Source organism: Equus przewalskii, chromosome 21 (genome assembly GCF_037783145.1).
Source record: "Equus przewalskii isolate Varuska chromosome 21, EquPr2, whole genome shotgun sequence".
NCBI lineage: Eukaryota > Metazoa > Chordata > Mammalia > Perissodactyla > Equidae > Equus > Equus przewalskii.
Genome location: NC_091851.1, coordinates 47,644,292 through 47,660,917, shown reverse-complemented (window position 1 = coordinate 47,660,917; position 16,626 = coordinate 47,644,292). Strand labels below are relative to the sequence as shown.

General features: G+C 53.8%; 1 protein-coding gene and 1 long non-coding RNA gene across 2 annotated transcripts in view; one reads left to right on the top strand and one right to left on the bottom strand.

Annotated features, from left to right (window-relative positions):
- CDH4 (cadherin 4) overlaps nt 1–16,626 on the bottom strand; it is a 597,773-nt gene that overhangs the window by 169,485 nt on the left and 411,662 nt on the right. Inside the window, exon 3 of the mRNA XM_070587692.1 lies at nt 7,199–7,428. Coding sequence (XP_070443793.1) covers nt 7,199–7,428 — 230 coding nt within the window. The remainder of the gene's footprint in view (nt 1–7,198; nt 7,429–16,626) is intronic.
- On the top strand, nt 6,327–8,376 carry LOC139078007 (uncharacterized). The gene is made up of 3 exons (XR_011530666.1): nt 6,327–6,496; nt 7,416–7,571; nt 7,697–8,376. It is a non-coding gene; the product is annotated as an uncharacterized lncRNA (long non-coding RNA).

The following is a 16,626-nucleotide window of genomic DNA, read 5'->3' as shown; positions in this document are numbered from 1 at the left end:
GCCCAGGCCTCTCTCCTGGATGCTGGTGGTTTGCCGGCGATCTCTGGCATTCCTTGGCTTGTAGTGGCATCACCCCGATGTCTGTCTTCATCTTCACACAGAGCTCCCCTGTGCGTGTGTGTGTGTCCAAATTTCCCCTTTTTATGAGGCCACCAGTCACACTGGTCTAAGGCCCACTGACAGCCCCCACCTTAACTAATCATATCTGCGAAACCCTAGTGACAAACACTGTCCCATTCCGAGGGACTGTAGGTTCGGATCTCAGCACACGGATTTCAGGGGGACGCAGTTCAGCCCATACGCTGGGGAGGCAGAAACCCCAAGGAATGAACACGTGTCAGCCTCCGGGCCCCGTCTGACTACGGGGGGCTGTGGGCTGAGAGCCTCTCTCATAGATGCTGACGCGCCATAAGACCCAATATTAGTTTCATAAACAACAGTTTCTTCTTACAAACTATCCCCACAGGTCCCACTGCCACTTTCAAGTCAGATGACAGCCGGGCGAGAACTTTATCTTCAGTATTTACTGTTAGGCCGGAGCCGGCTTTGCTTCCTCAGGGGCAGCTCAGCACTCCTGTGGGAAATATGTGACCTCATTTGCATTTTCTAATTGAATTGCTATCAGCTTTCCTGCAAGACTGCACAAAAAAAACGTTCTTCCAGACCCCAGCACTGCTTGCAATGCCCACAAAAAGACCGCCTTTAATAGTTGCGCAGAGAGGGAAGGAAAAGAAGGAGAAAGGTTGCCAAGTTTTCACGGTTCACCTCACTGTAAAGCTGTCAGTTTTGCCCAGCTCCACAGAGAGTCGCTGAAATGACGGACAGGGGAGACTGCCCTTGAAGAAACTTCGACATAAGAGAAATGAAATTTATAGAACCGGGAAATTAGGGGGTCCCCAACCGATGGTCCTCAAGCGATTTGCTTCAAGGCTTCTTTTGGTAAGAGCTTACTGGACTTTGAACACTGCAAACTGCTGTTTCGAAGGAGGCCGTTTGTGTTTCTAGAACCTTCTGCCAACAGAACTCCTGCTCACTGTGTCCCCATCTGAATTTCACCAATTGCTCCACATCCTCCTCAATATTTGGTACTATCAGTCTTTGTGAGTTTAGCCATTCTGGTAGGTTTTTGGCTTTCATCGGCATTGCCCTGCTAAGTTGACACACCTTCACGTTGGTGGACCACAAGACTCCTCTTTGGTAGATAATGCGTATTCAAGAAAGTGGAAAGATAAGCCAGAGCATGGGAGAGGATCTTTGAACACTCGACTGACAAAGGACGCACATCCAGAATACACTGAGAGCCTCGAATGGCTACGTAAAGGTGGACAACCTGATACAAATTTCCTGTGTACCCCGTGCTCCAGGTGTCATGTACAAGAAAGCTTCCGAAACATCGCCCCACATTCTCTTCCATCGTCTGGTTTGTCTTGCACGCTTAGACTTGCAATCCATCCGGAACTGATTGGGGAGGGGTGTGGGCTAGGGGTCAGTTCAGTTTCCCTTAGGGAAGACCCAGTGGCCAAGCATCTCTTATTGAAAAGATCACCCTTCCTCCGTTATTCTAAGTAGAGTTTGGCAAACTTTTTGTTAAAGGGTCAGACAGTTAAATATTTTAGGCATTGCAGGCAAGAAGGGAAACCGAGAACATTAACATAGGTACTTAGACAACCGTTTAAAAATGGAGAAACCTGGACCCAGCCCTGTGGCTGAGGGGTTAAGTTTGAGCGCTCTGCTTGGGTGGCCCGGGGTTCACTGGTTTGGATCCTGGGTATGGATCTCCACCCCGCTCGTCAAGCTATGCTGTGGCAGCATCCCACACAGAAGAACTAGAATGACCTACAACTATGCACTGGGGCTTTGGGGAGAAAGAAAAAGCAAAAGAGGAAGATTGGCAACAGACGACAGCTCAGGGCCAATCTTCTTCACCAGAAAGCATACCGTAAAAAACAAAATAAAATAAAATAAATAAATAAATAAATAAAAACAGAGAACCCATTCTCAGCTTGCAGGCCACCAAAAGGCAGGCGGCAGGTCAGACGTGGCCAGCAGGCTGCAGTTTGCTGACCTGACTGTAGAGGTCAGAGGCACTCTAATAAAACATCAAGTGTCTGCACCATGCGCATTTGACAAGGTTGGTCAAATCCTATGTGTGAAGTGGGTGAATCTTCTATGAAAGTTATACTTCCATGCAGATGATTTTTAAAAAACATTAAATATTTTTCCTGGGCTTGCTATTCTGTTCCATTAGTTTGTTTGACCCTCTTTGCTCCCAAACCACAGCATTTTAATTTCTCTATTTAGTGGTTCTCAAATGGGGGCATTTTTGCCCCCAGAGAACGTTTGGCAATGACTGGAGAGAGCTTTGGTTCCTGGGGGGTTGGTGGGGGTGCTGCTGGCGCCTGGGGGGGTGGGGCCCAGGGACAATGTTCAACACCCTTTGGTGCACAGGGCGCCCCACCACGGAGGATGACCTGGCCCAAACGCCACTAGTGCTGAGGTCGAGAAACTGCCGCCGTTGAGTAATGTCTTGGTGTCTGAACGACCAAGTCCTCCCAACTTTTTGTCGTTCTTGGCCCTCTCCAGCTCCATTAAGAAACATAAAGTCTGCTCTTCACTCTTCTATAAACAAGCAAAAAAAGAATGCACTACGAGTTTTGTTGGGGTTGTGCTGAATCCATAGAAACCTTTGGGTAGAGTTGGCATCACCTCGGCATGAGCCTTCTAAATCATGAGCAGGCAGATCCCTCCACTTTTAAAGGTCTTTGTTAACTGTTTTCAATAACACGTAAGGGTCTGGTAAAGTTTTTGTTGGTTTGTTCCTAGTTACGTGATCCTTTTTAATTCTATTGTCATTGGTATCTGGTCCAGATTTCATCTTTTAGCTGTCTATTCCTGGTCCACAGGAGCACACTGCTTTTACATCCAGCACTCTGGCTAACCTCACTCATTAATTGCAGTAAGTTATCTGCCAGTTCTTCTAGATTTTCTGTGTTCACAATCACATAAGCCACAAATAATGTTAGTTCTATTGATTCTGATTTCTTTTTCTTGCTTCACCTCATCAGCTTGAAGCTCTGGCGTGTGATGTAAACACATCCTTGTCCTACTTCTGACCTCAAGGAAAGGCAGTAAATATTCCAACAGCAGACTGGACTTTTGCTGTAGGTTTTCTGAGATGCCCTTTATGAAGTTAAGAACTGTCCCTTCTTCTCCTAATTTGCTGAATATCTTTGTCCTGAATGCAGGTTAAATTTTAACAACTGTTATGCAAATGATCATGTGATTTTTACCCTTTACTCTGCATTGAATTACATGGATTAACCTTCAAGTATTAAACCAACTTTGCATTCTTGGAACAAGTCCATTTGGTCATGATTTTCCTGTGTAAACATGGATGCATTCAAGTTTGTTAATACTTTGCTTACAGTTTTTTTTCTGTCTATTTACAAATGAGACTGGCCTTTACTGACATTCTCTCTCCATCTTCTTTCATGGTTCTTCCCAGTTCTGGATGCAGCTCTTGCTGGCTTTGGGCAACGTTCTGGCTAATCTTGAGTCAGCAGAGAGCTTGCTCTCTCTGCTTTCTGCCATGTGAGGATACAGGAGAAGTCTGAAGTCTGCAATCTGGAAGAGAGCCCCCACTGAACTCAACCGTGCTTTCATTCTGATCTCAGACTTTCAGCCTCCAGAACTGTGAGCAGTAAGTTTCTATGGTTTATAAGCCCCTAGTCTATGGCATTTTCTTATTGCAGCCTCAACAGACTAAGACAGTGCTTCAGTGCAATTTTCTTTATATTTATCTTGCTTAGAGTCCATAGAGCTTCTTGAATCTATGCCTGCATGTCTGTGATCAGTTTTGGAACATTTCCTGCTACTATATTTTCAAATATTACTTCTGCTCCACTTTATCTCTCCCCCTCATATTGCAAACATATGCATGTTAGAACTTCTCACTGCTTCTCCATATCTCTTACTCTTTCTTCTGTTTTCTTTCTGTATATCTTTTCATGCTGTAGCCTGAATATTTCTTCCACTACTTTTTGCTTCCCTAATTCTCTCTTCAGTGATGTCTAATCTACAGATATGTCTATCCACTGAGTTCTTAATTTCAACTTGTTCTATTTTTCAGTTCTAAATTGCCCAATTAATTTTTTATAACTTCCAATTCTCTGTCAAATTCTTATATTTAACATGTTTAAACACAGTACACAAGTTATTATAAAATCTATGTCTGATAACTCCACTACCTAGAGCCCCTGTGGGTCTTTTATTATTTACTATTTCTCTTGATTTTTATTTTCAGTGTCTTGTCCCTCCTAAGTGCCCAGTCGCTTTCACTTGAGCTCTAGACATTGTGTATAAAAGAAGATGGATCTAATTTGAGGCCTGATGTGATATCTTCTACTGGAGAAGATTTGTATTTCTTCTGACAGGTGGCTGGGGACACCAGCAATCTGGCATTACCTTAATCCGTTTATGGAGAGTGATGTTATTCAAAGGTTGGTAATGGTCTCTGTAAGTAAGGGCCCATCAGCTAAGTGATGCAGTGTCCCACCCAGACCCTCTTCCTTGCCCCTCAGGCATACCCTGGTTAGGGCCAGCTGCCATGACGAGCACAGGACCAGGAGGGCTGGGACCACACTGATGACAGCAACAAGGGCTGATATTTTTCACCTCTTTGGAGCAGGGCTCTTGCAGAGCCTCCAACTTGCACGACCTTCACGCATAACTTCACATAACATAACACTCTCGACAACCCAGGACAGGATGCAGGTGGTATTACTATGCCATTTTCCAGAGCAGTAAACCTCAGAGAGGTTGTGTGAGTTGTCGCAGAACATCAGCCAGTACATTGGAAACCCTTGATTTGAACCCACAACACGGGGCAGCCGGCTCCTTGACGATGGTGGGCCCAGTCACACCCAGAAAGTTACTTTAGAGTCCTTCCAGAACAGGGATTCTCCCACGCAGCAAAGGGGCTGCAGCCCCCCCCGCCCTCAGCTCCCCCATCTGCAAAGTGGGGACCAGGACAGCACCTCCTGGAGGTGTGACCACCCCTAGAGATGTGAGGGTCAGGCGAGTCGACACCATTTAGGGCAGGGCCTCAGTGGTCCTACAAAGTCCTTCAAAGTCAGGAAGGGAACTTGGGGTTTGAAGGAAGAGGAAACAGGAGCCACCAGCAACGAAGGGGATGAACTACAGTGAGGGACGGGGTGGGGTGGGCCAAAGACACTGCCCGCCGCCTACATAGTCAATCTGCACGCACTTGGGTGTGCGGTCCCACCATCACCCGACGCCCGGGCTCACCAGGAAGGTCTGAGCCTGGGACACCAATCTGTGCCCCCTGTTCTGCTGACTGGGCGTTTCTTGGGCCAGCCCATCGTGGGGCTGGAGGGGTGTACGTACCGGGGACTGATTGCAATCACCTTCCATGAGGATCAGGGTTAATTGCATCAGAAATCACTTCATTAACATGCCTAACAAAAGGTGCCATTACCTTTTCCATTAGTGCCTTGTATCTGAGCCTCCGCAGGCTGTAAGGCGCCCGACTCTCTGCTCACAAGGCGGATGGGATGGTTTCTGCATCGCGATCCGGGGTGCAGACTTAACACCGCTCCCCTGGCCCCCCACCACCTGGAGGGAAGGGCCCCATGGGGACAGTGTCCCCAGGGCTGCTCCCTGCCCTCTCCCAGGGTGTGGCCCGTCACAGTCACTCAGGAAAGAAGGGAGACCACATGTGTCTTAGGTTTTTCAGCATCCACAAGGTGCCGCTCATGATCTCGGGGGCACTGCTGACAGAAACGTGTTTTGACGCCTGGTTCAACACACCCACGAGGCCACTCAGGATGTCCTTCCAGGGATGTCAGCTCATCACCGAAGGGAAGGCCATCCACCCAAGTCACCGCTTTCTCTTTTCCAACCTAAACCGCATCTACTTGTTTAAAAACAAGATGAAACAAAACACAGGTCCCTGTTTTCCCAAAGTGAGTTCCTTGGAACACCTGCCTTGCAAGATGTTCGGTGAAGAGGGTTCCTTGGTCAACAGGTTTGGGGAAATTTGCAGACTGTCTCCCACTGAGGTGCACAAGGCATGCTAGTTGTGTGAGGTTCTGGGGAAATCTGTAGAAAGGAATCTGTTCAGCTTGGTCCAGCCCTTTACTTCCCAGGGCCCCTTTCTGAGGGAGGACCATGACCGCTGTCCCAGGTGGCCTGGCACTGCTTGAACCCGTGTGCTCTCATCCGCTGATGAACCACACACAGTGCCATCACAATGCTGATGGTCCCCCAGGCCATCTGCTAACTGAGGGGTGCAGGGGATCCTCCCTCTCCACTGGCTGGCCCTTCTGGCAGGTGGATGTGAGCAGCTGGCACCTGTCATGCTGGCCAACCGGCCTGCAACTTCTCTGCCGGCCCGCCAGCCCCCACGCCCACGGCCAGTGCAGCTGCCGAAACACAGGGCGGCAGGAGGGGAACGGGCCTGTTCCCCATCAGACACGTGAGACCTGACCCTGAGGACTTTGGGGGTGACCATGGGTTGGCTGAGGAGTCTGGTCCTGGACGGCTGGCCACTGCAGAGATGAGAGACCTCTCTGGCTCAGGGGAGGGCGAATTCACCCCTCCCCATTCTATGGACACTGGTCACACTGGCCAGTCAGAAACGAAGTTGGAGGCAGGGCCAGGGAGGTTGGGTAACACTGACTCGTTCGTGTCTCCCCCCACCCCCGGCGCCGTCTCTCTCCTTCGCCCCTCCATCCCTCCCTTTCTCCCCATCTCTCCCTCTCTCCCTCTGAATTAGTCTTACACCAGCTACTCTGGCTGCCTGCCATGGCCAGCCACGTGGCCTTCGTTTTCTTTCTCATCCCTCCAGGCATGGGGAGCCCCCGGCTGGTGGGCTTCAGCCCTCAGGCAGGAGATGCTACAGAACCTGTGGTGCCCAGTGAGAAATGGAAATGTGGGGCCCTTTTTCACAAAATTATTAGGGCTGTCAAGAAGTTGGAGGCAGTACCTTAAACCAGGAGTGGGGCCCTGTGCCTTTGTCCGTGAGGCAGCCCTGCCTCAGGAAGCTGGGAGGGTCAGAGGTCCTCTCCGGCCGGCACAGCCCTCGGAGCTGTCAGCCCCGTCCTTAGGAAGTCCCTGCTATGGTGACCAGAAGGAGGAAGGACGTTCACCAAGCCCACCGAGTCCGGTCACACCTTACCTTGTGTCCAGAGTGCACGGACGAGGAGGTCTGGGCCACCAGCAGCCGCACCACGGCGTCCCACCGCTCGGCCGTCTGGCGGTCCCACGCGGTCACAGTGAACGCCACCTGCTCAGAGGGGACCCGCAGCTCCCGGGCAGCGAAGATCGTTCCGTCCGCCCCGACTTTGAAGTCCATGCTGTTGGTCTCATACTGAGTCCCCTTCGTCCCCAAACAGCTGCTGAACTTGACTGCAAGAGGAGAGGAGGAGAAGGGTCAGGACCGCCGGCAGACGGGCGGGGCAGCGCAGTCACACGGCTGCTTTCTCAGCAGCGGCTCCAAGTCTCCAACGAGCACCAGGAAGACAGTGATTTAACTGATTTTCGACCTTCAGGTGTTGTGTTTTATCTCACCCTCCTGGGGAATTCATAGAGGCCTTAGAAAAAGGAAATAATAATAAAAAAAGCAATGGCTGCACTTTCATTATATCTAAACCACAGCCCTTCTCCATTTCTGCAGACGCGTCTCTCCCTTGTCACGGCTGCCTTTGAATTCGAGCTGGAGGCGCTAGCGACTCGGCGGGTATTCTCCACCGAAAGATGCTCCCCTGGTTTGCCCTGTGCCAACCCTCTGCCGCCAATGCACTTGAAAGCCCCCGACGGATCTGTGTTTCCACCCGAAGAAGGCTAAGTGTGGAAGGAGCGGGAGAAAGCGGTATTCGGAGCGGAACTCGAACCCGCTGCCTTCTCTGGTCCACTTTGTTCCTCAGCCACATGAACCCGACACCTGAAAACTCTCCGTCAGGGTGGGCTGGGCGTGAAGCAGGACCCGCAGGGATCTTGGGGCAGCAAAGTGCTTTCTCGGTGAATTGGAAACAGGGAGTTCGAGGTGGACAGTCTGCTGACACTGCTGGGCGGGCATGTTGCTGTGCTACTCAAACATTAATTAGGCACCGAATCGCCGGGCCCTGCTAATGCCTCCATGGCCCCGGCCGTTTGTAACTCAGCTGCAGGAAGGGACATCCTGGAGGCCGCATATTCACTGGGACCACCCTAGTGCCTTTTTTATACGCGTGCTTCTGCAGTGGCTGCCTAACGCCGTGGTAAATTATGAGGCACCACCAGCTGGTGTCACATTCTGCTGATAAAAACGGTGGATAAAGTTACCTCGTATTTATAAAAATGTGGGTATCTCAGCAATTACGGTGGGAGGACTGGTTTTTTAAGCAATTTCACTGTCACAGCTTACATGATTTAATTACTATTTATTCTACCAACTGAAAAAAAGCTCCTCACTGTTACGTTTGATACAGTGTTTTCCCCCAGGGCTCACCTTTTATTGTTGCCTGCCTTGAAATAATAAATAACATGTATGTTCCCTCACCTCCAATACTTCACTTCAGACGTCTCCCCAGTTACCGGCACCTCCCACTTGTGGGTTTAATATAAAAATGCTTTTAAGTTTGGTCAAACCAGGCATTTTGGCCCCGTCTGGCCGGAAAGCGCGTGTTACAGACTCCAGAGCCGTGCCGGCAGGGTCCTCGGGGGAGGAGGGCAACCAAGGTCACGAGGGCTGTGGCTCCACGGAAACACCCCAAAGGAGGGAATAATGACATTTTTTCAAGTGACAGGAAAATTCCAAACTGCTTTTAGAGTACCGCTCGCCCCAACGGTAAACAAATTAAAATCAGCAACGAACTGAGCGGATCAATCATTTCTGACATCCTATTGTCACTGACAAAGATAAAAATGACAGTTCTGTGATTGCCGGAAGATTAGCACAAAATACATAAATAAGCCCAATTGTTCTCTAAAAGCAGATTTTTAACCGCTTGTGGAACTGGACCGCAGCGGACGGACCGCATCTCCTCAGGACCGAAAGGCGATGCCGTTGTATTTTTTAAAAAATAGGCACCGAGCTTTGGTGACGTCTGAGGTAAGCATGATGCTGCTCTCAGAAGAACAAGTCACTGGGGCCGGCCCGGCGGCGCAGTGCTTAAGTGCGCACATTCCGCTTCTCAGCCACCCGAGTTTCACCGGTTCGGATCCCGGGTGCAGACGTGACACGGCTTGGCACGCCATGCTGTGGTAGGCGTCCCACATATAAAGTAGAGGAAGATGGGCATGGATGTTAGCTCAGGGCCAGTCTTCCTCAGCAAAAAGAGAAGGACTGGCAGTAGTTAGCTCAGGGCTAATCTTCCTCCAAAAAAAAAGAAAGAACAAGTCACCAGCACGGCAGCCGCCCAGACAGCATGCTCAGGGTGCGGTCCACAGGAACCAGGGACTTGTCAGATGACGGATGTCCTCAGTGGACGACAGGGACCCTCAAGGACATTAAAGATGGTGCCGCCAAAGCGACTGTGGGGCACAGCCCGACAGGAATCAGGCCTGTGGGCGACATGAGGGCTTCTCTAGGCGGTCGCCCATGAGATCTTCATGGTGCCCTGACAGTTAACGTCTTTCCCATCGATGTCGGACACAAGCCCGTCCAACCGGGAGGAAGCAACGGGCTTTGTGACAAGAGGAAACTCCACCATCAGCTTCAGTGTAACCACGACCCGGCTGATCTGGTCAGTCCAATGGGGTGGTGGTCACCACTCAGGTCTGAGATTCTGAACCCTCATCAGCGAGGCAGCAGGAGTTGAAACTTGGCCGTGGGAAGATGAGGGCCATTCGGGCACCCCCAGTGCTGGGGGACCAGTTTTCCAGAAGGAGGGAAATTCAGAGCAATGCCTGCTGCCGGGCTGCTGGGCTGTGGCCTCTCTTTCAAAGGGAAGATCAATAAGGGCTGTTCTTCCGAGACACCAGGGGCATTCATAAAACACTAGCACTGAATAAATGAACACTCCTGTTCGAAACCCTGTGAACTGTGGGTTTAAATTGCTGAACACATAAACACCCTCAGAATGTCACACTTTGCCTTGCCATAAAAACGGTGAGTGAGCACTTGGGGTTGGGGGAGGGGGTCGGGGGCAGACCCTCGAGAAAAATGTCTGAGGTCTTAGGAGAGGAATGACTCCTCTCTTCCGGGAGCCAGTTTGTCTTTTCCTGGCAAATTGTGCCAAAATGGTTTCTCTTTTCACTTTGGCTACCAGGGAGCTCAGAGATAATACTGTGGCTGGGAGCTAAAGTGCTGAGTCATTTACGAACCTCAGCACATTCCATCCTAGTTTCCCTCTTTGTTTCCTCTTCCACCTGCTTTCTTCCTGTTGCATTCTTTTTTACTTTCAGAGTCTGCATCCATGTCTGTAGGTTAAATGCCTCCCAGGAGGACAGAGGTGAAAATGCACGGGTATGTGCAGATGCTAGCATCCATGGCGTGTCCCATGCACAGAGGGGACACCAGCATGGGGTTTGGCCACACAGTTTTCATCTGGCCTCTCTCTGCTTTGTTGCTCCCCAGTGTGGCCTGCAGTCTGAACCTCAGACCCTAGCTGCAGAGCCGCACGCTCTCCGCATATGCTGCGCACAGCATCTTCCAGGGCTGTGCTGCCTCTGCTCCCGGGAGCCGCCTGCCGCTCTGCGGGCTCCACGGCCTCACTGGGCTCCGGGCAGCACTGGCTGGTGCATCTAGTTCAGAGCCTGAGTTGGCCCCTCCCACGGGTGCCCAGCGGCTCAGCCCTGATACGACCCTTGGACTCTTGTTCTCTGCAGACCGCCCAGGAGACCCTGGTCTTCCCGGCTCTCCGGCTGCTCCTTTCAGCTCTGGCAACGGGCTCGGCCCTGCCCGTGGCTGATGGTGGGAGCAGCCGTACGTGCCCACAGGTTCTCCATTGACTGTTCCGAGGAGAAAGACGGCACTCAGCTCCTCAGAGCTGGGCAGCTGCGGCAGGTCTTGGAGAGGCCACCCCTTCTCCTGGGGACCCTCGGCACATGGAAAAGCCTGGCCTTCGCCATTGGTCACTTGGCTTGCCTTCTGGAAGGGGTCGCCTGACAAACATGGAGCTTTTCTGGGAGGGATGCAGGGAGACGCAGAGCCCTGCGGCCTGGAGTCCAGCGCGACACCAGCAGGCAGGCCAGTCTGGCACCTCAGTGTCCTGGAAAGCCAGCCCCATGCAGCCCACAGCACCCAGGTCTCTGTCCTCCTCCTTCAGCGGCTATAGTGCTGTTGGCCGTTGCATGCCCATGAGCTCCTGTGCAGGCCAGGCCGGCTGCTGGGTGCGGGGCTGGCGGAGGCCCCAGCACAGGGGTCCAAGGACGCCCTTCACCTTCGGCGCATTTCCAGACTGGCTTCTGACAAGACGTAGAGAACTCAAGCTTTGGACCTAACGCACCTGGACGGCAGGTGTGGTCAGGACCCTGCAGGTTCCTGATGGGCTGGCTCCCACCCACCTCTCAGGACTTGGCTCTGATGTCAGAGAAAAGCCGCTGGACCCCCAGAGCCAAGCCAGCACACGCTCGCTGCCCTCCCCACCGTATCACCCCATTCTGGCATCTTCACTCGCTTCCTCCCAGAATTCCTGATTTTCCTGTTTCTTGGCTGTGGCCTCCCGGACTGCTGAGCACGTGAGAGCAGGGCTGCTGTGCCCCGGGGCTGTGGACGGTGCTGGCACATAGTCGGGGGAAACAAGCCCCAGTTTCCGCACGATGCCCCTCCCCGGGCGGTGAAGGGACCGTCAGGGTTTTCAATCAATAAGAGCCTTGCTGTTGCTTTGTGCTCAGCCCAGAAATACCACACGCCGCCCCTTTCACCCTCTCCCTTGGCACCGGCGGGAACGGACTGTTTCCTGAGCTCGGCAGGGTCTTTAGGAACCAGTGAGGACCAGTGAGGCCCCGCTAAATGCAAAACGTCCCCATGGGAAAAAGCCACCAAAGATTGCTGCCACCAGCATCCCAGGCCGCGAAGGTGAGCACCCAATTGTAACATTTTGGTTAACATTTTCCTTAACATATTTGTTTTGGATCTGCTGATTTCTCTCAGTCTTCAGGAGAAAGTTAAAATCCTATGGGAATTACGAGAAAACTTTTCTGTCCACATATCGGATAAAACCACTGAGTGAGGAGGAGCTCCTGTTGCCATGTAAATCCAGATTACACAGCAGTCTAGGCTCAAACCCTGGGAAGTGCCCCGTGTGTGGGTGCTGGGCGCTCTGCTGGGCACGGCCTGCTCGTGCTGCGACGGGAAGGCACCGTGTGCAGGTGTATTGTCCCCTTCGCAGATAAGGAAACTGAGGCTCAGAGACAGTTCACACCTGGAAGCCGCAGGAGGGGGAGGTGGGATGGCCCCGCTCCTGAAGGCTGTCTCAGGCCCAGCCTGCGGCGGCAGCTCATTCTCCATGAGCCCGGCAGGCAGACCCAGCAGACGTCTCTAAATGGGCACATCCAGGTCCTCGTGCGGGAAACTTCTGCTGCTGTTGACAGACACCCGACCCTGGAGGTCCCTGTGCCTGCTCTCTGAGGCTGCGGCCTCCCCAGGCCCTGGCCTCCCCAGGCCCCCGACAGCAGAGGCAGGATGTCTGCACGCGCACGGCACAGGCTCCTCTGGGACTGAGGCCCCAGCGCCAACTGCGAGGAGGAAAGTCACTTTGCAGGGATGTCGCCTGTGTGGAAACACACGCACGGACGGTCCCGGCCTCCAGTGCGGGAGCGCTGTGTGGAGAACAGGTGGCACCCCAATTCTGGACTGTGATGCGGGCCCACCCGGCGCTCCTTACCCACAGCCGCGACCTGCTACACATGTCTCTGCGGTTTGCTAATTATTTCCATTAGTTTTAAACAAACTTGACAAGAGACAGAAGGAATCCTGAGAGAAATTAAATCCAGTTGTTTAAACACCCACAGTCACAGCCCCCTGCCCCTGTCCCCTTGGTGGGGGTGGGGCGCCCTGTGCAGCCAGCGCTGGGGGAGGCGGTGGGTGGGCCCTGGGAGAGACTCAGCACCACCTGCTGGAGGAGGGGGACTGAGGAGGGGCTGGGGAGGTGGAGGAGGTGAGCATCTGGCTGTGCCCTGTGCCACCAGCACCAACTGATGGTCGGTGTCACGGTGCTGTCCTTGCCAGCGTGCGCCACGGGGAGGGTGTGCACTGCAGCCATGACCACCCCGGCCCAGGCCCCCCTCAGGATGGGGGTTGAACCCCAGGTCTGTGACTCGACAAGCAGCGGCCTCTCTGAGCATCACTCTCTGTTTCTGTGACATGGGAGTAACAGCAAAGGGTATGATGAGGACTAGGAGAATCACAGGGCAGAGCTTGGGTAAATGCCAGCTTGTCTTACACTCTGGCCAGTGTGCCTCGTGCCCATTTGAATGAAGGGGAGATGGGCCCAGGGGAGCAAAGGCACTTGGCCAAGTTCACACAAGGTCATTCATCCCACAAACATCTGTGGGGCCCCTGCGCCTGGCACTGGGGATCTAGCTGGCAAAGACAGAAAGGAGGCTCATGCTGGGCAGAGGCTGGGAGAGGAAAAGACAGATGGTTGAACCATTTAGTCTTCTACAGGGTCACCCAAAGGGGTCCCAGACCAGTTTGGGGGTCCCCAGGGACGGGGATGGGGAGCCCTGCAGGATGTGTGGGGTGAGCCAGCAGCGGGGATTCTGACCCTGCTGGGATCTTGTCTCTGGCACCATCGGGGCCCAGCTCCCCGTCCCCAGCCCAGGATGCGGAATCAACAGCTCTCGGAGTCAGGGCCGCCGCGGCTGGGCAGGCCCCGGCCCACACACCATGGCCTCCCTCTTCGGACAGGATGGATTAAATTTTCAAGCCTATGTTCTATTCCGAGAAGATGCCCAGAGAAGAACGTCAGCTGCTCCACTCATCGTGTCCACACTGCTCCTGAAATGTGACTGAACGCAGAGGGCAGGCTCAGCACTCGGAGCCGGCAGCAGACCGTCTGAAGGCCACTTGAGAAGCACAAGAAAAAGTGAATGCCCAGGAACCCCTCTGGCTGGACATCGTGGGAGGAGCTGAGCACCGGAAAATTCAACCACGTTCTGGATCTCATTTGGCGGTGGCCTCCCCTCTCTCCCACTCCTCGCCGCCAGGAAGTGGGTAAAGCAAACCAGAGGCTGATCAGTCCCGGCCCTCTGCCCTCGGGCTGGGACGCTGCTTGTCCACACAAAGGGCAGGGATGCACCTGGCCAGCCACCTGTCACCGATGCCCGTTCTCCTCCGCACTGTATAAACGTTAGTCTCTGCTTGCCGTCTTGGTGTCCTGGCCACTGCACACTTGGAGGGCCTATTGGAGTTACTGATGGAGTTTCCACCCCGCGTCGGCCCATCTCTCAGGACTCACATCGACTTTGCTCCCCTGTGAAAGGGCCCCTGGCCCCGTGGTAAAGGTCACCGCCCAGGCAGAGCTCACGCGGGCAGCATCATTCAGTCGTTCACATTTATGAATACAACCGTCAGCACAGCCAGGCCACATGGAGTAGAAACAGCCATCATTACATCAGAACCGTGACGCTCCCGAGGGAGGCAGCGGAGGAGGAAGGAGCCTGGTTCTGCGAGAGCCCCACCCAGGCTGGGTGGGCTGGCAGGCTTCCTGAGGATGACACTCGATGCTTCCACTGAGATCTGAGGGACCAGAGAGCTCCGGGGAGCTCGGGAAGGGGAGAACATTCCAGGCTGCATGGACAGCATGTGCAAAGGTCGTGCGGCAGAGAAGCGCAGGTTTTGGGGCCTGAAAGCTAGTGTGACTGGAGCAGGGTGGCTGGGGAGTGAGTGACCAGGATCAAAATGAGAGGAACACCCTTGGCCAGCGAGGTGGCCTGTCAGTTCCCACGGGTCCCGGAGGGATCTGCTTCTCGAGGGCGCCAGGGCTCTCGAGCCTGCTGGTCTGGGACCCCTGCCCTTGGGAATCTGCGCCGGATTAGTGGAACGCTCCGCCTCGAGGGAAGGGACCCGGGTTGCCCAGAAAGGTCCAGCAGCCTCTGGGACTGATGGGGTGTCCTGAGGGGGTGCCACACCCCACATCTCTGCTACACCCTCTTTTTGGGGCCAATGTTAGCAGAGTGTCACAGCCTTTTCCTGCATAAACACAACCGAGTGACTGAGGGAGTGTCCTCTGCTGGGATGTCAGAGGCACGTGCTCAACGTTTAGCTACAAAGTGGATCCCAGGACCCCAAACAGAAGCCTCCTGCACCCACTTCAGACGCATCTGCTTGGGACCGAGAAATTTAAAAGCCAGGAAAAGAAGGAGAAAGGAGGAAAACAAGAGTGAGGAATGTAGGAGAGGGTCCCTTAAGTAATAGATTCATCCACCCACCCAGCAAGGCTGCATTAACCAGGGAGACCCTGCAGGGAGGCCTTTGCGGGGGAAAGGGGATGAGGCTGCAGTCCCCACAGAACCTCAGGACCCCCTGCCCCACCAAGTGCCCCTCGCTTGGCCCTGGGGCCCTGGAGGGAGCCTCCATGGGTCAGCCACTGGGCTTGGCTGTGGTCCCTGCAGGCACTTCCTTTATCCCCCTGCAGGTGCTGCCTGCTGACTGTGAGGCCACCTGGTGACCATCACTGTTGACCACGCCCACGGGGAGGGCAGGGGCTGCCGAATGCACAACGGGGGTGGCCGGGGGCTGGGAGGGACTGCTAACGGGTACGAGGTCTCCTCTGGGGCGACGAAAAGTTTCAGAACTGGGAGGGGTTGGTCAGCACTGTGAATGCGCTAAAGGCCGCTGAACTGTTCGCTTTACGACGGTGAAATTTATGGTACATGATGTTACCTCAATAAAAAAGCAGTTTCTAGGGACCCCCCTGAGCCCCACCTCCTAGCTGCAGGGATGACAGGGAGAAGAGCCAACCCGGCTCCCTGCCCCCCAAAACCCCCAGGCCTGAGGCCACGTGACCAGGACCTCCCAGAGCCTGCTGGAACTGGCAGGATTGTCCACCCCGACGGCCTCTCCCCAGAGGCCTCAGGACCAGCCCGAGGCGCGTGGGCCTCGACGACCGCCCTCTCCCTTGTCGGCCCCGCCTCTCACCTTTCCTGTCCTGTGTGCAGACAGGCACTCACGGGAATGAAGGTGGCAGGGAGAGGCTGACCCTGGAGGAGAAGGGCCCACGACGCAGCAGCCAGCCCGCGAGGTGTGGCGCAAAGAGCAGAATCGGGGGTCCTGAGCCAGGGGCAGGAGCTCAGGGAGGGCCAGACGAATGCAGGAGGCCTCGGGAAGGGGGTGGCGTCTGAGCTGGAATTCTAGAAGCTACTTGCACAGCTGCCTAAAGAGACATGTGCGTGCTGCGTGTGTCTATGTGTGGGATACCCACATGGCACAGAGAAACACGGGGCTTCTAGAATTTCCTAGGAGTGTCACCAACCCACAGAATGTTGCGACTGGAAGGTGCTATAGAAACGATCTACCCCAGCCCCTCGTTTTACTGATAAGCGAACTGAAGTTGCTGAAAGAAAATTATATTTTAGAATCCCTTCATTTATTCAAATAATCCCACAAACCTTATTGAATCGCCGCACTATGCAGGGCCCGGAGGCATTATGAACGTCGCCACGCTCCGTGGGGCCCCG